The 24,536-nt window shown below is 40.1% G+C and overlaps 2 protein-coding genes across 3 annotated transcripts in view; one reads left to right on the top strand and one right to left on the bottom strand.

The window, feature by feature from the left end:
• The first annotated feature begins 1,169 nt into the window (after positions 1-1,169).
• dusp4 (dual specificity phosphatase 4) lies at positions 1,170-23,396 on the top strand. Its single transcript, XM_069925482.1, has 4 exons — positions 1,170-1,956; positions 15,274-15,410; positions 17,134-17,353; positions 19,089-23,396. Exons 1-4 carry the CDS (start codon positions 1,596-1,598, stop codon positions 19,472-19,474), a joined length of 1,104 nt encoding a protein of 367 aa, XP_069781583.1. The 5' UTR covers positions 1,170-1,595; the 3' UTR covers positions 19,475-23,396.
• The window catches only part of tnksa (tankyrase, TRF1-interacting ankyrin-related ADP-ribose polymerase a), a 166,866-nt gene continuing 161,969 nt past the window's right edge, over positions 19,640-24,536 (bottom strand). For both annotated transcript variants that reach the window (XM_069925464.1, XM_069925453.1), the window contains one exon: positions 19,640-19,878. In XM_069925464.1, coding sequence (XP_069781565.1) covers positions 19,814-19,878 — 65 coding nt within the window. In that variant the 3' untranslated portion in view covers positions 19,640-19,813. The remainder of the gene's footprint in view (positions 19,879-24,536) is intronic.

The raw sequence follows: 24,536 nt of genomic DNA on the forward strand, positions 1-24,536 counted from the left end.
CTTCCACCTCACTCTCCCTCACTCCACTTCCACCTCACTCTCACTCACTCCACTTCCATCTCACTCTCCCTCACTCCACTTCCACCTCACTCTCCCTCACTCCACTTCCACCTCACTCTCACTCACTCCACTTCCACCTCACTCTCCCTCACTCCTCCCCTCACTCCACTTCCACCTCACTCTCTTCCTCACTCCACTTCCACTTCACTTAACCTCCATCTCACCCTCCCTCACTCCACTTCCACCTCACTCCTCTCCCCTCACTTCACTTCCACCTCACTCCACTTCCACCTCACAACCTCCATCTCTCCCTCCCTCTGCACCTCCTCACTCATCCCTCATTCTACCTCCAACTTGACCTCACTCCTCTCCACCCTATCCTCCCTCCATCACCTCACTCCCTTCCCGCCTCACTCCATTACTTCACCCTCCCCCTCTCGGATGGCTGTTGAATAGGCGAGACACGCTGTCCCAGCTCCACACTTCGTACTGTGAAAGGTCCACAGGGAAGGTTCCCCCAGGGCGCAGTGACCAACGGCACCTCATGCTGCGACGCAGATCCACGGGACTAACGGAACTGTGTCAAACCACAGGGCGTGCGTGAAGGGAACTCACTGAACTTGGCGACGTTTGTTCCATATCAGAGATCACACAGATGGAATGAAGATAGGAGAGGTCCAGTTACTCAGACCCCACGGGAACCCCGCAGAGCGGAACTTGCACCGAAGTCTCCAGCTCGCTGCCTTTCTGCACAGATTAGACCGTGAGCCGAAACCCCACAAGGCAGCGTGAAACTCTAAAGTCTGCAGGACCCTGTGATTGCAGTAAAAACACAGGAAGGCTCGGGGAACTCAGCCGATCTCGCAGCGTCTATAGATCACCCACGTTTCGGGCTGAGCCCTTCTGCAAGGCACAAAAACGTGAACCGGACCCGAGTCCCTCCCTGTTAACCTTCAGCTCGAGTCCCGGAAAGTCCTCCCTTCCCGCTGAGTTTGAATCCCAGTTCTGTTTTATTCGAGGAGGTACGGGGAAGAAACAGGACCCTCGACAGTCCTTCCCACGTCTGCCATCAAACACCTATTTCATTCTCCCCGCGACCTCATCAACCCAACCCCACTGATTCTAACGCACGAAGGACGATTTACAGCGGCCAATTCACCTCCTGAACGGCACATTTTGGGATGTGAGAGGAAAGCAGTGGAAGCCCACACGGACAGCACCCGAGGTCTGGAGCTGTGGGGCATCCGCTGTGCCATCTGGCCCACTGTGAATCATCTGTCCTGCACAATCGACTGGGAGCCGGATGCCACCTGTGCTCGGACCTCGTTCCGACCGTGTCTGCAGCGTGGAACTGCCTGGAGTAACAGTTGACTTGTGGTCACTCACAGCACGAAGCTCCGCTGCGACGACAACGTCATTGTCCATACAAGGCGAGGAGCCGAGTTCCATTCATAAGATGAGTGTCTGAAAGTGGGAGGGGTGACCTGCCCCTCTTGGGAATCCACAGCATCGCTGGAGTGCGAGCTCTGAGCTTCCGTGGTGCTGTGTTGGAGCACACCGCCAAAGCTGCGGAGAGTGGCGGGTCCGGGTGAGGAATGGAGGTGTTGACTGTCGAGTGCAGCCAGGTGAAGCGGCTGCTGAGAAAGCACGGCCGCAAATGCTTGCTCTTGGACTGCAGGTCGTTCCTGGCTTACAGCGTCCAAAACATCAGCGGCTCACTCAACGTGCGCTGTAATACCATCGTGAAACGCAGAGCCAAGGGCCCCGTCAGCCTGCAGCACATCATCCCGGCCGAGGAGCCCCGCAGCCAGCTCCAAGCTGGCTTCTACTCCGCTCTCGTCCTGTACGACGAGAGGAGCCAACAATTCGACCTGGTCAGACACGACAGCACCGTTAACACGGTCTTCCGCGCTCTAACGGCGGCCTCCTGCCCGACTCAGATCTACTTCCTGGCGGGTAAGGCCATGGACTGACTAGCATCTGTATGTGTGTGTGTCCCTCCACCGACCACCCCCTCCCTTCCCCACCCCCCCCCCCCCCCCCCCAGTCCGATCCGGTGGCATCCGCCAAGGGCACGTTTGACCCGAACTTGCTGCATCTTTCGTTGGAAAGGCGCGCAGCTCCACATTAATATTTGGCGTGTTTAACATGAGGATCGCTTCATATCAGGAATTACGCATAATAATAATGTGTTTACTGCCAACATTAACACTGGTTAACAATATGTAGAAAACACTGAAGATAATCTAAGGACACGTTTTTGATCCACGGACATTGAGACCCGCCGACCGTGTTGATACACATTAATATTCAGTGATGACAGCGTTGGCCGTCGATGCTGTGGTCAGATTTGTAGCATTTCACCAACCCCTTCATCTCAGTGGCAGCGACATTTCACTGAAACTTGCTTTTCGTTTCACGCGTTCACTCGTTAACGATCGTTTGGGTTGAGGCTTTATTTTCAACTGTGAGAGAATCTAGAACCGCCCGTGTTACAAATAACGGCGGCACCGACCTTTTTAATATTGTCACCGCACATCAACAGGAAATGTTTTCATTTAATCTGTCGCCAGGAAATTAGAACAAAACTGCAATAGATAGAGGGTTCATCCTGGATAATAAATAGGAAATCCTTGATGTCTTGGGACTGAAGTTGTACGGGGTCATGTCAGTATCACGGCCAGAGTGCGGATTCTTCTCTGGGACCTAAGCTATCTTTAAGTGGACGAGCCGAATTGGGGTGGGGGGGGGGGGGTGGGGGTGGGAACAGTCGAATTAGATTGTGGGGGTCCCTGTATTTCCTCCATTCACAATTGGGAGAAATGCCCCTTCCTTGCTGCCCTAGTCACCTTAGTCATCGTTGCCCCTCTTCTCTCTTTCTTTCTCTCTCTCACACACACACGACGGGCCAAACTGCTTGCTTGCATCGCAGTGGAAATTTTTAATTAATTGCGCGGCGCTCTTTACAAATTTAGTTGTTTAGCACCCAGGAGATTTCCATTGGTATGGCTAGTCTGATCCACTGTTTTACAGTTGTGCCTAGAAGTTACGGCTACTCGCAATCAAATGGTTGGTGTTAAAAATAAAAGTGCTGACACCAGGCTGTTAATTCCCAGCATTGTCAGGATATGGGTTCTGTGATATGTCCCGTCTGGGACTTTATTGAACGATGTGACACTGCCGCCATTTGTTTCAGGCTTGTTTCAAATTCCGCCAGTTACTCAATGTGTGCAACACAAGTTTGTGAATCGACCCAGGCTGGAGATGCGGCAGATCTGTCACCGGGTGTGTAAAGACTGCAGGATTAATTGCGTTAATTTCTCTCTGGAGTATCAATCCACCCATCTGATGGTCGCTTCAAATCTGCCAGACGGGCGGAACAAAGCTCAGCTGTCACTGTGTGGGATGTAATTAAAGCGCCAATCTGCAACCATTTGCGAAAGCATGTATTACCTACAGGAAAGAAACAGGCCGTTTAACCCACTGTGCTCCTCACATTTGCATGAGGATTACTTCGTCGCCTCCTGCCTAGAAGGACACCAAGATTGTCCGTTTCAACCATCCCACGTGGCAGCAAATTTCGCCTGGAGAGAGAGAAAAGGCACATGTTTATGATGGATAGGAGCCCATTCCATTTTCCTTCTTCTGTGGACTCCAATTCTGCTTACTCCAAAGTTCCTCTCCACAACAGAGTGTATGTTATGCTCTTATTCAAAAGCTTAATAGAAATTTAAATCATAACGTAGCAGTCTTGAACCCAAAATAAAAATACTCGGCAAAGATGGAAACTTCTGAGGAGAGGCAAACAGGACTAATGTTTCACCCCCCACCCCCGCCTCTCGCTCTCTCTCCCTGCCAACCCAAGCCATTCTCTTTTCCATATGTTTCACATCTTTGAACCTTTCCTTAGGGATGGGAAAGGTCACATTAGATTCCTTACATTATAATTGTTGAAACAATTAGACCAGAAGCTTAGATTTTTGATGAACTGTTACAATTTTCACATTATCGGGCATCTTAACTTCCAGATTTTCTAATTCTGCTTGCCATCCTATCTGTTCCATGAGGGTAAACAAATGTGTGAGCGTCTTCAAGTAGCTTAATGGTTTAAATACCGAAATCTGATAGATCTTGTTTGTTCTCTTTTCATTCGAGTTCAAATAGAGCAACGCAATCTTAATTATGTAAATAATTTCGCATAGAGAGGATTTCAGCATGATGAACATCCAAGGTATTTCCCAAACATAGTAACACCAGACAAAAACAGATGTTGATCATACTTATTCATAAAATATTGATGTTGACTATTTTGATTACTGCATGTAAAATTGCCATCATCAGTCAGCCAAGATCTCAAACCAGTTGAGTGTAGAAATATTACCAAGTGTCAGTAATCAGTTTCTGATCTCTGTATTTTGAAAATTCAATGATTCCATCATTCACTTACTGGGGGTTCTTGGAAACACAATTACCCATCATATCCTTGACAGCAGGAGACCTGGTTAGACATTACGAGGAGAAGGAAAAAAATCTATGTGGCCAAATTGGATAAACTGGCCCTGCACCTGGTAATAGAACAGAATGATTCTGGCATGGCACCCCTGGGAAATGAACAAATGCAACAGCTCTCAGAATGAGGCGTTGTATAATTTACGTATCGAACCTAATGGTTCTGTCAAATAAATCAAAACATCACCAGCAAATAAATTAATTTTATATTCCTCTTGATTAACTTTTAATCCCTTAAACTCAGGATCGGATTGAATCAGTTCTGCAAGTGGTTCTATTGGTAGAATAAATAAAGCTGGCGATAACAAGCATCCTTGTCTACTAGATCTAGTCAAATGAAATAGTGCTGAAATCTGCAAATTGGTTACAATTTAGCTTTAGGCTCATTATACAAATCCAATTTGCAAATACCTGTCCCAACCTGAATCTTTCTAACACCATAAACAAAAAGTCCCATTCTAATCTATGAAACATTTATTCTGCATCTAAAGCCACACTTAAATCTCCCCTCTTTTGTGCTAAATGTATTATACTAAGTAATCTAGTTACATTATCTTCAGACTGTCTCTTTTTTACAAACCATGTCTAATACATATTTATCAACTTTGATAAAAATTTAATTAGTCTATTAGCTAAATTTTTTGAAACTATTTTAAAATCTGCATTTAACAATGAAATAGGTCTATATGACAATGGTTTTAAAAGAGCTCTGTCTTTTTTTGGTATTAATGTTATTATTGTAGTGAAAAAAGATTCCAGGAGAGTATGTGTCACCGCCGCCTGTTCTAATACTTCCATAGAGAGAGGAATCAACAAATCCTTAAATTCTTTATAAAATTCAGATGGGAAACCATCTTCTCCTGGATATTTGTTGCTTTGTAATGAACTCAAAGCCTCCCTCACCTCCATTGGGGTGAAGGGGGCATCCAGGTCCACTTGCTCTTGCAAACTTAATCTTGGTAACTTTATTTGTGACAAAACGTTTTCTATTTTGCTCTCATCTCTCTGCAACTCTGATTGATATAACAGAATAAAATTGCTTAAAAGCTTCATTAATTTCTTGAAGTTTATAAGTAGTCGCATTCAATGCCATCTTAATTGCATTAATCATTCTTGAAACTTGTTCTGCTTTCAACTGCCAAGCAAGGTTGTTATGGGTCCTCTCACCTAACTCATAATATCTCTGCTTAGTTCTCATTATTGCTCTCTCTGTTCTATATGCTTGTAATGTATTAAACTGAAGTTTCTTATTAATAAGTCATCTATATTTTTCCACAGAAGTCCATCTTTGTAGATCTTTTTCTAAACATGTTATTTCTTTTTTCCTATTGTTCTACCTCTTTCATGTAATCCTTCTTAATTTTAGAAGTATAACATAATTTGTCCTCTTAAATATGCTTTCATTGCATCCCATAAAATACATTTATTATTAACTGAATTAGTTTCAAAAATGATTTGAATTTGCCTTCTGACAAAATCACAAAAGTCTAGCCTTTTTAATAACATTGAGTTAAATCTCAATCTATAGATTGATTTTGCTTTATCTGACATTGTAACTGTCATTAACAAAGGGGAATGATCAGATAACATTCTTGCTTTATAATCAACTTGGTTAATTCTACCTTGGAGATGTGCTGATATTAAAAATAAATCTAACCTTGAATAAGAATCATGTCTATTTGAATAAAAAGAGTAATCACTCTCTCTTTGGTGGATATATAAATTATATTTAAGTTTGGAGGATGATAGGAAAGTACTGGGCTATAAAATAAACTGGGATAAAAGTGAAATTATGCCTCTCACTATAGGGGATCATACTCAGTCGAAAGAGATACCCAATTTAAATGGCTGACAAATGGAATAAAATATTTAGAGATACGGGTAGATAATAAATTAAATAATTCATATAAATTGAATTATTTACCTTTACTTAAGAAAATAGGAGAAAATTTGAATAAGTGGATGATATTGCCAATAACATTATTGGGTAGAGTTAATTGTGTTAAAATGAATATATTTCCTAGAGCACAATACCTATTTCAAATATTGCCAATAATGTTACCACAAAAGTTTTTCAAGGGCTAAATAAATATATAAGAACATTTCTCTGAAAGGGTAAGATGTCAAGAGTTTATTTAGATAAATTGACAAGGAAGTTTGAGTTAGGAGACTTGCAGCTTCCAAATTTAAAAAAAATATTATAAGACAACTCAAATGAGGGTTCTTGCTTCTTTTTTTTTGAAGAATGAGAGAAGTTGGCATGGATTAAAATAGAAATTGATAAAATAGGAGAGAGAATATCAGAAGACTTTATATATAAATGGGAACTGTAATTAATATCTGGAGAGAGGGAAGCACCTTTGTTGAAACATTTCATTAATACCTGGAATAAGATGAATAATGAAATTGGATGAGGGGTTGTGCTACCCAAAATCCCTCTGATCCAAAGTCTACATATTCCATTTTTAATGGATAATCAATTTTTAAACATTTGGCCTCTTAAAGAAATTAGATACGGAGAAGATTGGTATGAAGGAGAAAAATTAATGTCATTTGAACAAGTAAAAAATAAATATGAGATACAAAATATTACACTTTTGTGCTATTATCAATTAAGAGCTTTTTTTAAAAAATTTTTTATTTTTCACACCATAAATCACATTATCCATGATATACACTATTTCTTTTTCACACATATACAGTGACTTTTTCTCCCCCCCCCCTTCCTCCCAAGCCACCCCCCCACCCCATTTTAGGTATACAATCTAGGTTGCATTAAGCCAGTCAGACAATGTTGTCATTCAACAAAATTACACCAGAAATTCTACTGAGTCCATTCTTTTCTTTCCTTCTCCTTCCATCAACTTAGGTAATGTTTGTCCCCGGTAGGTTTTCGCTATTGTATTTAATGTAAGGCTCCTATACTTGTTCGAATATTTCAATATTATTTCTTAACCTATATGTTATTTTTTCTAATGGAATACATTTATTCATTTAAATTTAGTAGTTTCTTCCTTTTAATTTGGTTATGTATTCCATTAATATTTAAAGTCATATAGTTCAGCGTAGCCCTTTTATATTTTGTTTATCTTCTCTTTCCGTTTTTCCATCATTACCTTTCCTCCTTTTCCATTTCTGTTTTCTTATTTTCAACTCTTTATAAGACAACATTCCTACAACATCCAACATTTTCCTTATTCTCCTATTTCTATCTTCTTTATCCCCAATCTCCCCTTCACCTCTTGAGTTGTCCTTTATCCCTTGTCGGACAACCACATCTCCCCTCTCCATTTGGATTTGCGAATCCACTCGCAAGCGTCAACTGATTTTGCAGTGACCGCTATTTCCCCCCACCCCGCCCCCCCCAGAAAAGATTTCACTTTTCATATGTCACAAAGGTCACTCTTTTAATTCCCTCCTTATTCTCTCTATTCCATTACCTTCCCTTATTAATTCTTGTCTATACTATCTATATTTTCCTCTAAGTACAGATACATTCACGTATGCTCATTGTCTCTATTCACTCTTATACCTCTTTACCCGCATACATATCAATTGTGATCATTTTTACTCTCATTACCCGTCTTCATCCCTCAGTCTATTTTTGTCTTTACCCACATACATATCAATCGTGATCATTTTAACTCTCATTACCCATCTTCCTCCCTCAGTCTATTTTTGTAATTGTTCTGCAAATTTTCGTGCTTCTTCTGGATCCGAGAATAGTCTGTTTTGTTGTCCTGGAATAAATATTTTCAATGCCGCTGGATGCTTTAGTATAAATTTATACCCTTTCTTCCATAAAATCGCCTTTGCTGTATTGAACTCTTTTCTCTTCTTTAGGAGTTCAAAACTTATATCTGGATAAATGAAGATTTTTTGCCCTTTATACTCCAGTGGTTTGTTGCCCTCTCTTACTTTTTCCATTGTCTTCTCCAGTACCTTTTCTCTTGTAGTATATCTTAGGAATTTTACTACAATAGATCTTGGTTTTTGTTGTGGTTGTGGTTTAGAGACCAATACTCTATGTGCCCTTTCTATTTCCATTTCTTGCTGTAGTTCTGGACATCCTAGGGTCTTAGGGATCCACTCTTTTATAAACTCCCTCATATTCTTGCCTTCTTCATCTTCCTTAAGGCCCACTATCTTTATGTTATTTCTTCTGTTATAATTTTCCATTGTATCTATTTTTTGAGCTAGTAGTTCTTGTGTCTCTTTAGTTTTTTTATTAGATTTCTCCAATTTCTTTTTTAAGTCTTCTACCTCCATTTCTGCTGCTACTGCCCGCTCTTCCATCTTGTCCATTTTCTTTCCCATTTCTGTTAAGGTCATCTCCATTTTATTTATTTTCTCTTCTGTGTTGTTTATTCTTTTTCTTAAATCCTTAAATTCCTGTGTTTGCCATTCTTTAAATGACTCAATGTATCCTTTAATAAGAGCAAGTATATCCTTTATCTTGCCTTTCTTTTCTTCTTCTATTTCACTGTACTCTTCCTCTTCCTCTTCTTCTTCCTCTGGGTTGGCCATCTGTTGTTTCTTTGGTGCCCTTTCCTCCTCTTCTTTCTTGTTTCTATTGTCTTCTGTGGTCTCTTCTTGCTGCAGGTGTTCTGCAGCTGTCGTTGCCGGATGTGGAGATCGACTCCCCAGCTGGTCCCCCCTCCCGTCGGTGTGTTTTTTTTCATTCGCATCACGCATGCGCGAAGTATCGCGCATGCGCGGTTGCGCACTTTTACTCGGCTCAGCGAGCCATTTTTGTAGTCCATTATTTACCGACCTGAGGGAGCGGGTTTCTCTCTCCGCAGCGGGCCTCTTCGGACAGGTAAGGCCTTCACCTTTTTCCTCTTTTGTCTTCTCTTCCTCTCTTCTTACCGTTGCTTTCGATTTTTCTTTTTTTGTCGCCATCTTCTTTCCACCTTTATACTCACTTTTCTGTAACTTTTATTTCTGTGCCTTTGTGTTTTCCTTGGTTTTTCCCGACTTTTCTGGAGAGGGCTGGAGTTCACCGTCCGGCCACTACTCCATCACGTGACTCCTCAATTAAGAGCTTATTTAAGAGATAAATTGGGTTTACCTATGGAAAAAAAATCACATACAATCTAAAGAACAAATATGATATATTTATAAAAATATGCAACCATATAGGGGCCCAAATATAATTTTAAAAAAGGTGCTACTATTGTAAAAATATAACTGACTTCCCTAATGAAGACTTTCTTTTTGAAGGGGATGGAAGGGAAGGGGAAGGGGTTGTTGTGTTTTGTTTTGTAAGAAAAAGTTATATATATATTTTTTGAAAATGGAAAATTTTGATATGTATATTTATGGGAAAAAACAATTTTACAAAAAAAGTGACAAATTGGGTCTAACAATGTTATTACTGAAATGTGATTCGCAATAGACATATAAAGAAATTTATTTCAGCCTTATACACTTTATTGCAGAAGGAGATCCCCAAACAGGGGATACATAGGTACAGACAACAATGGGAGATGGATTTAAATATTAATGAACAAAATTGGTCAGAGTTATGTTCAAATAATATTACAAGCACTATAAATATTAGATACAGATTAGTTCAAAATAATTTTTTACGTCAATTATATCTCACACCACAGAAGTTAAATAGATTGAAATCAGATTTATCAGACCAGTGTTTTAGATGTGGCGAGGAGAAAGGTACTTTTTTACATCCTATCATAAAGTAAGACACTTTTGGATTAATTTAGCATATTTTTTAGAACAGGTTACAGGAAATGAATTTCCACAAAACCCAATGTTATTCTTACTAGGTAATATTGTAGGCCAAAATTGAAATTATCCAAACACCAAAAAGTATTTGTAAAGATTGTATTGGCAGTAGAAAGAAAATGTATAGCAGTAATGTGGAAATCGGACTCTTATCTAGGTATGGAGCAATGGAATGCAAAAATGCATAGCTGCATTCCTCTTAAGACTACATAAACATGAGGTATTTTTGAAAATTTGGCACCTGTATTTACAAATTGCAGGAATTAATTTATAGATGTTTTCTCTTAACTTCAAGAACCTTGTTAACCTCCTTGAAAGAATTAAAAGACGTATGGCTATGTTTACATGCATGGATAAAAATTTTCAAATAAGATTTTTTTTAAAATGGGGGATTTTACAGCTGGATTTTCTGCTTTGAACAAAACCATTGTAATTTGGGTAATATTGAAATATAATAACTTGAAATAGTTCCATGCACTAAGATTGGTAAGTTAGAAATTCTTGCATAAACAGTAACGGATGCTAGATCAATTGTTAACTTTAAAAATTTGTTTTACTAGATTTTTGGTAACCAAGGAGATTAAAGGAAAAGAAGCCATCCATGCCAGATCTATGTTGAGCCACAAATGTCTATCAATAACAGGCCAGCTCTAATGGTTAAATACTTCATTACAATATAGTTTGATTAAATTCACCAACCTGCATTGTTTCTTGCCATCCTCCTGCCTGGTTTTGCATTTTTTGTTTACTGTTTCCGATCTCTGTGATTTACTCTAGCCCCGCCACTCTCCAACATCTATGTATGCCTTCAGATTTGAACACGCATCTTCACTGTTTCCAACGCTGCCCCGTTGCTGCCCACCCTTTCAGCTCACTGACCCCAAAGTGACAAAGCTCACTGGCTCTCAAACTTTCTTTCCTGATTTAAAATTTCCTGTCAAATTTTGTTTGATAATGTGCCTGTCCACTGTATTCGGACACATTTCTGTATTATACAGAAGTGAAATGAAACCATTACAGTCTATCAGTAAAAAAAATATTTTCATATCATTAGATATGGGGATAGTGCTGGAGGATTGGCGCATTGCGCATGTGGTTCCGTTATTTAAAAAGGGTTCAAGGAGGAAGCCTGGCAACTATCGGCCTGTAAGTTTGACGTCTGTAGTAGGTAAATTAATGGAGAAAATTCTTAGAGATAGTACTTATAAACATCTGGATAGACAGGGTCTGATCAGGAGTACTCAACATGGATTTGTGGGAGGAAGGTCATGTTTGACCAATCTGATTGAATTTTTTGAAGAGGTGACTAGGAATGTGGATGAGGGTAGCGCAGTGGATGTTGTCTATATGGACTTCAGTAAGGCCTTCGATAAGGTACCACATGGAAGGTTAGTTAGGAAGGTGCAGTCTTTAGGTATACATTTTGAGATAGTCAAATGGATTGAACATTGGCTGAAAGGGAGAGGCCAGAGAGTGGTAGTGGATAATTGTCTGTCAGGTTGGAGGCCGGTGACCAGTGGTGTGCCTCAAGGATCTGTATTGGGCCCATTGTTGTTCGTTATATACATTAATGATCTAGATGATGGGGTGGTAAATTAGATTAGTAAATATGCAGACGATACTAAGATAGGTGGAATAGTGGATAATGAAGAAGGTTTTCAAGGATTGCAGAGGGATTTGGGCTGCTTAGAAAAGTGGGCTGAAAAATGGCAGATGGAATTTAATGCTGATAAGTGTGAGGTGCTTCATTTTGGTAAGAAGAATCAGAACAGGACATACGTGGTAAATGGGAGAGCATTGATGAATACAGAAGAGCAGAAAGATTTAGGAGTAACGGTACATCGTTCCCTGAAGGTAGAAACTCACGTGAATAGGGTGGTGAAGAAGGCTTTTAGTATGCTGGCCTTTATCAATCATTGCATGGAATATAGGAGCTGGGAGGTGATGTTGAGCCTGTATAAGACGTTGGTGCGGCCTAATTTGGAGTTCTGTGTGCAGTTCTGGTCGCCTAATTATAGGAAGGATATAAACAGAGTGGAGAGAGTGCAGAGAAGGTTTACCAGAATGTTACCTGGGTTTAAGCATCTAGAGTATAGGGAGAGATTGGACAGATTAGATCTTTATTCTTTGGAGCGTAGAAGGTTGAGAGGGGATTTGATAGAAGTATTTAAGATTATGAAAGGGATAGACAGAGTGGATGTGGATAGACTATTTCCGTTAAGAGGAGGAAAGATTAAAACAAGAGGACATGAGTTAAGAATTAAGGGGCAGAGGTTTAGAGGTAACATGAGGGGGAACTTCTTTACTCAGAGAGTGGTAGACGTGTGGAATGAGCTTCCGGGAGAAATAGTGGCGGCGGAGTCAATTGTATTATTTAAGAAAAGGTTGGACAGGTATATGGATGAGAAGAAGATGGAGGGTTATGGGCATTGTGCAGGAAGGTGGGACTAGAGAGGGGTGTTTGTTTCGGTGCGGACTAGAAGGGCCTAATGGCCTGTTTCCGTGCTGTAAATTGTTATGTTATGTTATGTTACATTAATGCATCTTGTTATATCATTTTTGGCAGTAATCTCCTAAGTTGCTCTTTGTCCCAGTCAACTGTATATTAGAACCGGTTCTCCAAACTGATGGGATTCGGGTCAGATGAGATTTCAAAAGCATTCTATGTCCTCAAGCTCAGTTTAGGTCAATGGTTCTCAACCTTTTTCTTTTCACTCACATCCCACTTTAAGCAATCCCTATGTCATCGGTGCTCTGTGATTAGTAAGGGATTGCTTAAAGTGGGATGTGAGTGGGAAGGGAAGGCTGAGAATCACTTCTCTGGACCCAATTGTTACTGAAATATTTTGCTTGAGAAAAATTGTCATTGGCCCATTTCCTTTGGAGTTATGAAACCGTGCACATAGCAAGTCAACTAGGTATGATTAAAACAGTGGTTTTCAAACTTTTTCTTTCCACCCATGTACCATTTTAAGCTTACTAATCACAGAGCACCTATGGGAATAATTAGAAAGAAAAAGTTTGAGAACCACTGGCAGTTTGGTTTTAATTTTTTACCCAAGCAAACTTATCATAGATTCTATGGGTTAGAAACTTATTTTGTTTGACTTGGTTGAGAAAATTGATGGTGACCTTCCAACAGCACAAGGGCAGGAATAGCCAACATCTATCAGAAATTGGAGATCGGGTCCAAAAGCAGGGGGAAGCTGATAGCTAGTATAAGGGGGAACTGGTACAACCACAGTACCAAGTTTGGGCTGTCTATGTTCTACAATTTTTCTAGGTAAATTTGGGGATGATAACTCAGGGTCAGCAAGAGCACTTGTGTATGGAAAACCAGAGAGGATCAGACCACTTGTCTGCCCACTTACCTGAAGAACTTCCATTCTTCAGAGAATTTAGTCTGGCATCAAGGTTACACAGCCAGCTACCAATGTCAACTGATTGGTTTTACCACTTTGATTCCAGATGTGGTCATGTGAACTTGTCATTCAGCTCATTCCACCAGTTTAACAGGATTTCTTATTCTCTTCTGGACAGTCTAATTCAACAGTTGTCTGCCCCTCCAGTCCCCTAACTTGTGCTGTGTAACTCTTTTGTAGCTTTCTCAGTGTCAGTCAAGTTGATTTCAGAATGGGAATCCACAATTGGTAAATTCTCTCTCTGAGGGATTATTTCAATCAATTTCACTTTGGTTTAATCATTTTTTGTTGTTTGGTGGCATTCATTCCTGCACCCAATATTGACTGAAATTTCCCCTTGAGGATGCATTTGGACATTTGGACATTGCTGATCGCCCAAACTATTAAAGTTTCTCCCCCCGCCCAACAGGAACTAACTCATCATTATACATCTGCAGCAGTTAAATAAAATTTGTAAAGCTGTTCCCAAGCTTTCAAATTGACTTATAGCAACCATGGATTTCATCTGACATAAATATATGAATATGCAGGTTGAAGTGTGCACAGTTCAGGTGTATTCCTAACAATAAAATTAACATTTCACTGTTTCAGTGGGAAGCATTCTAACTAAGTAAATAATTTTACATTCCACTCAATTTTCTCTTGATATTATACATTTTTCCACAATTTTTGGATTTTCTTCTGATATTCTGGGAGGCTATTTAGCCCATTGAGTCTATGACAGCTCAATCGATGGGCCAATTGGCTTTCTATATCTTGTGATCTCAAAGCGATCAGATCAATCTCATTCCCTCCATTTGTTTCCCATTAACTTATTCCCTTTCAGCTTCCCATTAACACCATCCCTACTCTACCCATAATTCTCCTACCACTCTTACATTTGGGGCAATTTTTATTTGCCACATAACTTAATAACCAAAACACCTTTGGGATGTGGGAGGAAACTGCGACACTTGGGGGAAACCTACATGTTCACAGGGAGAATGCTGAGGTCAGGATTGAACCTGGGTCATTGGAGCTGAGCAAGGACTGATAGGCCACATGGCTGCTAGGTGCCACGATGCTATCCAATTGGCCCAGTTGAAGAAACAGTGTGTGGTATGAAACAGGGGTGCTGATTTAGTGTCACTCATATTATGGTACTGTCAAAGACAAATTGCAAGGGCCTCGGCTCTTCTTTTGCTGGGGCAGTTGCCCTGAAGTCAGCAAATCAGATGGAGAGGTTGGGGATGGGCAAATGGTTTTAAGTGTCAGGAAGAGAACTCATGATTAGATCAAAACTACTAAGCTTGTGAAAGGATTGGCATTCATGGGCGTTAATGGGCTAAATAACTCTTATTCTCTTTCCAAGTCAATTGGTGGTGAAATATGTTTTGAATAACAAAAGATAAATGTTAACTCTGCACTTCATTTTGTTTTCATGACATCAGAGAAAAAGGCTTATTTTGAACTAATACCCAAGGCATGTTTCACCCACTATATGTCTGCACTCTAATGGTGGATGATACCAGATCTCTTCAAGGCTGGATACTGAACTCACAAAACGACAGCAATTGGCAATGTGTAAAATGTCTGTGCTTTTTCACTGATGCAGGAGGATACGAGAGATTTTCTTCAGAATATCCTGAGTTCTGTGTAAAAGCAAGAAGTCCATCTGAATTCTCAACAAGTTCCATCATTGAATCACCAGAAACCAGCTCGAGTGCCTGTGGGACACCACTCCATGACCAGGTAACACCAGCCTCTCTCTGCAGTAATCCTCATCTCTCCTTTCCCCAGATATGGAATGGGGCAGGAACTTTTAAAATGTCTGAGTTGTGATGAAAATTCCTTCTACCAACCCGCATGTTATCATTGTTTTTGGATTTGTGACTGGTCGTTAGTGGTGAAGAGTCTTCACCTCATTTTGTTAGGAGACTAAAACAGTAAATAACTGACCTGGATACAAATCTGCCTCTGCCATTTCTTACATCGCTGGTCATTTTGCAAGCCCAACCGTGGAACTGGAATTCTGCCCCATCTTTCACATCCTCCAGACATCTGAAAGTTCCTCACTGCCAGTGAAATGCTCTGATAATGCAGAGGTTCATTTGATTGGGCAAAGTCCCACAGCATGATCAATCTCAGTGATGTTAGCTTTGGGGAAAATATTGAACAGTATTTCCCAGATTTCTTTCATGTAAAATGTCGTAGGATGATGTGGTACCATTTTATTTTCGGAATGACTGCACTCTCTGAGAGGTACACTGGAATGTATCTTAAATCACATGCTCAAATCTCTGGAATGGACTTAAAGCCAGTGAAGTGGATTTCCCACTGAACAAAAGATAACCCCAGAGACACTGGATGCAAGTGTAACAGGATTCAGAGCAGGGAATCCTCAATGTTAACATATTCCAACATCCAAAGCTCAAATAAATTCTTATCTATTTTGTAAAGAATAATATGTAAATATGAGTTGATATTTTTACTAGATGATATTTTGCCATGAAAAGTTGTGGTGGCTGCTATAGCTAGATTTTTTTCAAATGAGAATAACCAAATAAACCAATGTAAGGTCTAACATATAAAGGAGTCAGATGGCAGCCAGACACTGGCGAGCAGGGCTGCGTTCAGGAATATACTGAAGGCGAAGGAAATGGAATTGGGGAGGGGGCGTGGGGTAAGGTGCCACATTGCTCCATTAAACTGTTGCCTTTACTTTTAAAACAATTTGATCTTGGAACATTAAGAGTGCTGCCAGAAGTAGCATGAGATACTTGAGTAATTCAGGCTCCTGAATGTCTTGTATGACAATAGTCAGTCAGCTAGAACTGCCAGTGATTCAGTGAAGATTAAACAACATTGATGAAATGATAAATGAGTCATCTTGGCTGATTTAAAAAATGCAAAGAAAATCAAAGCCAGATTAAGCTCTGGAGATCTCATTAATGTTTGATAAAAATATTTCCCTAATCATATTTATTATAAATTAGTTTACAAAATTAGTTGCATTTTTATTCACTTCCCACTGTCAGACCAACCAAGAGTTTTGTGCAGAATTAATGGTTTTTCACAAATTTTCTGATATGTTGCAAGGTATCATTTGGGACCAGAGCTACACAAAGTTTCAGATGCTTCATACATACTGAGTCATTCCTATATCCTCCATGTGATGAGGTCCTGCACACTTTACATCTGGGATAGGGTGAACGAAGGCCACTGTTACAACCCATGATGTGGTTGGTGTTCAGCACTTCATGCCGCTGCTTCACAATTGCTGAATTTGTGTGTTGTGTAGCATGTTATCCCTCTGACTGTGTGGGGTTCCAACGGTTCTTTGCTTTCTGTCCACATCCATAGCATGGTAACTTGACAACTGTGAATGACCCCCTTAGTGCAGGTGAATGACTTAAGAATCAAAGTGGAGTTGTGGCAACAACTATTAAATATCAAATCTGACATTTGATTATAGGGTGGTCCAGTGGAAATTCTCCCTTTCCTTTATCTTGGAAGTGCACATCATGCTTCAAAAAGGGACACGCTTGATGCCATGGGGATTACAGCTCTCTTGAACGTCTCCTCCAACTGTCCAAATCATTTTGAGGATCATTATGAATATAAGTGCATCCCAGTGGAGGACAACCAGAAAACTGACATCAGCTTTTGGTTCATGGAAGCAATAGAATACATCGGTAGGAAATATTCCTCATAGCTCTATTTCATCGGCTACTGCCTTTTATTTGTGATTTGACATTCTTTTCTGTTTGATTGTCAGTGATTTAGTAATTGTCTTTGCTCTGAAATTTCCACATTTAGTTGTTGAGCTTTTGTGTTCCAGCTATCTGTGCAGATAAGTCCAAACTCAGAAATTCAGAACCAGGAGCATTCATTCACAAAAAAAATGAGTTTATGATCGCTCAGGCTTTTATGGTTTTAAGGTGTCTTGTTTCCAGTTTCATGTTCTGTCGCGGGATCTAATTTGTCAAGATTATGGTACTTGTACCATTGGACTTCTTGCAAACCTTGTTCTGGGTGACTTGTATCCAATAATGTGCTAATTGATGATCACGTGACTTTAGTTCTTTAATACTGATGCAATTTTAGTTGCAATCAATTCACAGTCAAAAAGGAATTATTTACTGATCCTTCAAAAAAATTGAATCAAAATGATTTAAAATTAATCTCAGGCCAAAATAAACTCAAAACAAAGAATAGGACTCAGCCGTTCAGAACCCTAAGCATGGTCTGTCATTCACTGCATCACAGCCAATCTTCACCTTGTTACCATTTCCATTATATTTCATTTCTTCAACTCCATCTTAATTCCAAGGCCTATAAGCCACTGTGGAAGAAAATCTTGCTGATGTCTAATCTCAATTTTATGTTTGGGTAACTTGTATGTAAAGGTTTCCTGCAGTCACTTACACAAAGTCCTGAGCTGCTAAAATGACCCACTGTGATAATCAATGTCGATGTTTTATTAAATTCCCTTAAGGCGGTGCTAACCAGCTGTTTTTCTTTTCATTATTCCCTTCTGGAAAGTTGGAATCACATATCCCATTCATATCATTAATCCTTGGATAATATCCGAGTAACTATGGAAATCCTAAAATATCTGCTGGAGGGAGCATCAGTAATTTCCTTTCACACCTCCCTGAAAGTGCTACAGCTACATGCAATGCATCTGGCCCAGCAAGCCTATTGACATTTAAACTATCAAGTATCTGTGAATAAATAGAAGTGACTTGAAAAAGAGAAGGCAAGATTTTCTTCCTAGGCAGTATTGGAATATAAAGACGGTGTCTTTATTATGGATAGAACAGGAATTCAACCCAAGGATTAAGGAAGCAATGCAGAGGTCTCTGAGCTATGGTAATAACCAGTTCCTCCACAAATCCCAATGATAGTAAGCTGAGCTACTTCACATTTTATATAGTTTCAAAAGGAATCACTTGGAGATATTTTGATGACCTGCAAAATCATTTAACTAGATAGGATATCTGTTTATGGACTCCAGGATAGGGAGCATTTGCCCTGCAATATGGTTAGGTTTGCTTTGGGATAGGATCAATTTGTGCTGGGGTGGGGTGGATTTGGGTTGGAATAGGATTGATTTGTGCTGAAATTTTGGTGGGATGGGGTGGATTTGTGCTGGGTTTGTATTGAGATGAGGTGGATTGTACTGGGATTGGATGGATTTCTTTTTGGAACAATGGGGGTTTATAAAGGGTTGAGGATTGTACCATTGTGCGATTGAGGTTCACATTGACCAACATTAATTAATTCTACATAAGGATAAAAATCAGAATACAAATTCCTGCTTGAAATTGTGTATACATTTTTTATTTTGATTATGTTCTCCTTGATTCTGCTTTGTGTATGTTTTACCCACACTCCTCAAATATCTGCTGGGTTTGTTTTTTTCAGATTCTGTCAAAAATGTGGATGGCCGAATTCTGGTCCACTGCCAAGCTGGGATCTCGAGGTCTGCCACCATCTGCCTTGCCTATTTAATGATGACTAAACGAGTGCGGCTGGAAGAGGCCTTTGAATTTGTGAAGCAGAGACGAAGCATAATTTCTCCCAACTTTAGCTTCATGGGACAGCTGCTGCAGTTTGAAACCCAGATCCTGGACTCCTCCTGTTCTGTAAATACTTCCAGTCCATCAGGATCTCTCAGGGAGCAGAGCAAATCATCAACGACCCCGACCTCACAATTTGTCTTCAGCTTCCCTGTGTCTGTCAGTGTTCATTCAACCCCAAATAACCTCAATTACTTACCCAACCCAATCACAACGTCACCAACATACTAAAGGATCAGAGTTTAAATACATCTATAAATTGCGTTTAGCAGAGCATCTAATCAAGTAGTCTGTTAACAAACTGATTCTCTCATTGCAGCGGAATAGCATTAGGTTTCAACATCAATTGACTGAGAAATGAAACGAGCCTGTTTTGCATCTCATCCTCAACAGTTCAGACTAGAAGGCTTTATTTGCAATAAATCACAATTCACTTTTGAATAAATATGAAGGTTGACTTTCTAATGAATTACATTTGTCACAGTATTCATATTGCAACAACTAATTAATGCAAGATTCCTTCTCTTCAAGCAAGCAAGCAAGCGACATGAGTCTCCTGTGTTATAAACTTCAAGTAGACATCCTTCCACCTGTGGTAAACTGTGCTGGGTCTTTATCCTGGTTTTGCATGAGACCTAGAATGAAAGAATCAAATACAAAGCTCATACTATCTTTGTGGAAGACAAACTGTCAGTCAACATTTAAAACCAACTTCCTACCATTTACCCTACTGGTTGGGCCACAGTTAGGAAATCCTAATCTTTCCTTCTTTCTGTATTTTTTTGCTTGGCCTACCCAGAGGAAAATTTGTGACCTAGTTTCAGCTTTCTGAAATGGCAGTGCTGTTGGAACAGTTTAGGAATCAATAAGAAAACCTCAGCATACATTTTTTCATGTACTTGAAGATATATGGTGGAGATTGTCATTCTTGAGAAAAAAAATCTGTAATGATGAAAGATCTTGTCTAAATAACTCTCAGATTGAGGATGGCTTGGTTTCACTCAGGTTCTGAGGTGACTGATGAGGTCCCATCAGGTATTTCCTACTAAATAAATCTGTGGTAGTTTCTCGGGTGATGTGCTCCTACTTCCATTTACAATGGGTCTCTGTGAGTTCCTTATGTATGGACTCAAAATTCGCTGGGCTACCCTGAAGGCTTCTTCTTTATTATGAGCTGCCACAGGCCAGATGTTCCAGGAGTCCACAAGGTTGTCACATTCTTTCAAGGAAGTTTTGAGGGAATCCTTGAATCTTTTCCTCTGATCCCGGGTACTTATTTTCTCCATGAAAGAACTGGAATAGAGTCCACAGCATTACCTAATGCCCAGGAATTTCTTGGATTTCTCATTTTTACAGGTGAAGAGTCTCCATTTGCAAACCAGATGTCCATCATCAATGGAAAGATGATGTGTTATGGTCTGCAGGGATGGACTTTTGGGGTATTTCATTACTGGATCAGCTGGAGGCCAAATGAGTGTTTGTCTTTTTGGTCGAAGCAGATTCCTTCCTGGTCATCCAATTTTGTACCCAATCCTCAGGAAACAGTAGACATTGTTGAAGAGAAGGCTATTTATCTGCAAGGTTGCCCCAGTGAGCCAACTGACCTGTGGTGTTCCATGATACAGAAGCAGCTTGAGGCCTGGTGTTGGCACTCTATCATCTCACAGAAATGCAGTACATTTTAAAATGCAAAAATAACAGAACTGAAAGCACAATTAAAAAAAAGGTGTGACTCAAGTGAACATTTGAATCTTACTGAACCTACACTGAGAAGCTGGTCATTGAATATGCTGTACCTTAAATTTCCAATGCAAAAATAAACTGCAGGAACTTAGCAGGTTGAGCAGCTTTTGTGGGGGTTAAGAATTCTTGTCCTTCACTCTCCCTTCCCCTTCACCTGGCTCCGCCTGTCCCCTTTTCATCTGCTCTGTCTCCCAACTCCACCCCTCTCCCTTCCTCACCTGGCTCCATCTGTCTGCCATCCTTTACCCATCCTTGGTGTATCGATCACCAACTGGTCTCTCTATTCTCAGTCCCAATGCAGGGTCTCATCCAGAAACTTGGACAATTCCTTCCCCCCCGCCCCACAGATGCTGCTTGACTCGCTGAGTTCCTCCAGCAGTTTGTTTTTTTTTGCTCCAGATTCCAGCTTCCACGGTCTTTTGTGTCATCAATTTCAAATACTGTGTTTGGGCCTTCACTGATTAACTTTGTTCAGGCCACACACTTTTCAAAACCTTTATTTCCATTGAAATCAAATGTTACCACAGCAATGTACAGTAAAATCCACGTTATTCAGAATTTAAGCATCCGGCAGCCGTGAGCAACTGTCAAAATAATCGTGGAAAATAAATAAGTAAAAAATGCACAAGTTTAAAATTGGCACCCCTAGCATTTAATTTGCCAATGACACAACATGCAGTCTCAAGCAACCAGCAAATTCACTTATTCGGCTTCTACCAATCCCTATAGATGCCGGATACCGGGGTTTTACTGTAGTTGGATTTCTTTGGAACTTGTTCCTGATCAACTTGGTTTGAGGATCAGTAATTAGCATTCAGGGGATTACTCCACCTTGCTTATACCGTACGTACTTCTGTGGTGTCAGTAATTTTATTTTCTTTTGAACTATTTTCTCAACTACTTACTGTGATCCCTGGACAATTTAATCAAATCACAAAGAAGCTTTTGAAAGCACCGTGTAAAACATTTTTTTGAGTTCAGGATCATTAGAAAGGCAGGGAGGGATGCCTCTTTACTTATGATGATGGAATCTAAATAATTGGATTCACATTAGGTAGCACAGCTGATAGAGTTGGCACCTCATAGCTCCAGTGACCCATGTACAAGATTGAATACCTTTTCATTCTTCAATTCTTGAGCTGACTGCGTCAAGTTAGTTTGTTCTCCCTGGAGCTGTGTGTGTTTCCTATGGGTGCTCCGGTTTCCTCCTATATCCCAAAGATGTGTGGGCTGGTGTGCTATTTAGCTGCTATTAATTGCCCCACAGAGTGTGGGGTGAGTGTTAGGAAGTTAGGGGAATTGGAGAATAAAATGGGATCAGCATAGAATTAGTGCAATGGATGTTTGAGGGTCTGCATGAAGGGCTTGATGGGCCAAAGGACCTATTTCTAAGCTGTATGACTATGTGACAATCTATACTGGACAAATCAGATGAGCATCTCAGGTGCATCTGTTCATTTGCAAGCTTTTTATTACCTGTCAATATAACACCCTGAATTTACTGGGTTTGTGTTGATTATATTAGTAAACACATGATTAAAAGTGTATCAGCAACTTGCAGCAAGGAACGGTCTTGCAAAGCACAAAGATGTTAGATGGTGAATGTTGTTCTACCATTTTCCTCTTAAAAATTGAATCATGCCATCAAAAAGTTGCTGTATTTGTGCCCTGGACACATAACTGAGTTACTTCAGAGAGTTTCATGGTTATGAGGACCATGTTATCAAGGCCACTCAACCTTGGAGGCTATTCCTTCCTATTCTATTTCCTTCTCTATTTCTTCATAGAAGAAAGAATGTTAGGAAAATTTAGAAAAAGTTTTTTTTTAATTAAAGAAATCTTGGTCACTCATTCCACTAAAGTTCCTCAGACCTTTTGGCCTATAATAAATCACAGTTCTAGGAACATGGCACTAAAATAGCTGGAGCCAGAAATTAAAGAAGGAAAACCTCTTTCACGCCACCATAAATGTTCCTGCTGAAAATAATCATTATTCAACCCAGTTCTGATGATCTGTTGTTTAAAAAGCTTTATGTGTGAGAACCCAAGATCAGTGCTCCATCTAAATGGAGATCAGGACACAGAATCAGTATTCAACATCTAAAGTCTGTATCGACTCCATGTTCTTACTTAGCAAGGCTCCACATTGATTCAGAGCATTAAAAAAAATAGGCCAAATGCAATACACCCAAGTTAATGTCTTGATATTTGTACACATATTTATAAGGATCATAAATGTTATTTTGAAAATTGCTAGAGAAGAACGTACAATAAGTGGAATATGAATACGTTATAATGTATTTGTACTTTATACATCGTTCACTTCATTTGTCACTCTGAAGGTCAGAGTCTCTTCCTGGATTGTTTGTTCTCTGACCAGCTGTTTGTAAAAATAAGAAATAACAAGAGATCTTTTCAACTTTGTCCGTTGTCATGTATGTGTTGGGATTGTCTTACTGCTTTTTAGTTATCTTCAAATGCTGCCTTGGTCCCTCATGAACATCTGTGGACATGGGATTTCTGTAATTTCCTGCTGCAAGTGTGACAGAGGTTCACTGAAATGCCAATAGGTAACATTTGCTCCCAGCTCCAATTTCACTCAGTGCCTGAGGAATTCACTGATTGTGCATTTTCATTGAAATCCCCTAAAATCATTTTCTACCAATGATTTTCTTAATCTTCTATACAAATTATACTGCTTTAAACTCTTTGGCTTGGCTTCGCGGACGAAGATTTATGGAGGGGGTAAAAAGTCCACGTCAGCTGCAGGCTCGTTTGTGGCTGACAAGTCCGATGCGGGACAGGCAGACACGGTTGCAGCGACTGCAGGGGAAAATTGGTTGGTTGGGGTTGGGTGTTGGGTTTTTCCTCCTTTGCCTTTTGTCAGTGAGGTGGGCTCTGCGGTCTTCTTCAAAGGAGGTTGCTGCCCGCCGAACTGTGAGGTGCCAAGATGCATGGTTTGAGGCGATATCAGCCCACTGGCGGTGGTCAATGTGGCAGGCACCAAGAGATTTCTTTAGGCAGTCCTTTAAACTATTAGATAATTAAAAACAATTTGGAGGAGTAATTGATACCAAATTATCAGGAAGAGTGCTGGGAAACTTGCGTGGCTGTAGGTTAAAAAAAAATCAGGTAATGTTATCACTCCCACTGTCAACTCAATAGATTTAAAATCATCATTAACTTAATCATTGGGCTGGTTGTCAACATGTAAGATTGACCTGAGAAAAATCAAGTAGGTATTGAACACAATCGCAGTTTACAGACATTGGTTATGTTTGTTTAAGTATAAAGGATTTGTCATCTTGCTGATTGGTGCTCCTGAGGTTTCTGTTTTTGGATATTACTGACAATATTGACTTGGGACTGCAGAGCACTGTATCGGCAATGCCTTTCAGAGGTTGTACCTAGACTTACTAAATGTCTCTGAACTGCCTGATTTGAATGCCAAGGGTCTGATCTTCAGCAGGTCACAGAAGAAAAGGATCACAGCTGATCTTCAAACACACTTTTCCTAACAAGTCTGAAGGGTGTATCAATGCATCAGCGA

This window comes from Narcine bancroftii, chromosome 1 (assembly GCF_036971445.1).
Source record: "Narcine bancroftii isolate sNarBan1 chromosome 1, sNarBan1.hap1, whole genome shotgun sequence".
Lineage (NCBI taxonomy): Eukaryota > Metazoa > Chordata > Chondrichthyes > Torpediniformes > Narcinidae > Narcine > Narcine bancroftii.

Bases quoted from the DNA above. Each gene is read 5' to 3' on its own strand.
- dusp4 (XM_069925482.1), top strand. From the start codon at position 1,596: ATGGAGGTGTTGACTGTCGAGTGCAGCCAGGTGAAGCGGCTGCTGAGA. The intron at 1,957-15,273 runs GTAAGGCCATGG...TCACTGATGCAG, and splicing joins TCAGATCTACTTCCTGGCGG to GAGGATACGAGAGATTTTCT. The intron at 15,411-17,133 runs GTAACACCAGCC...ATTTGATTATAG, and splicing joins GGACACCACTCCATGACCAG to GGTGGTCCAGTGGAAATTCT.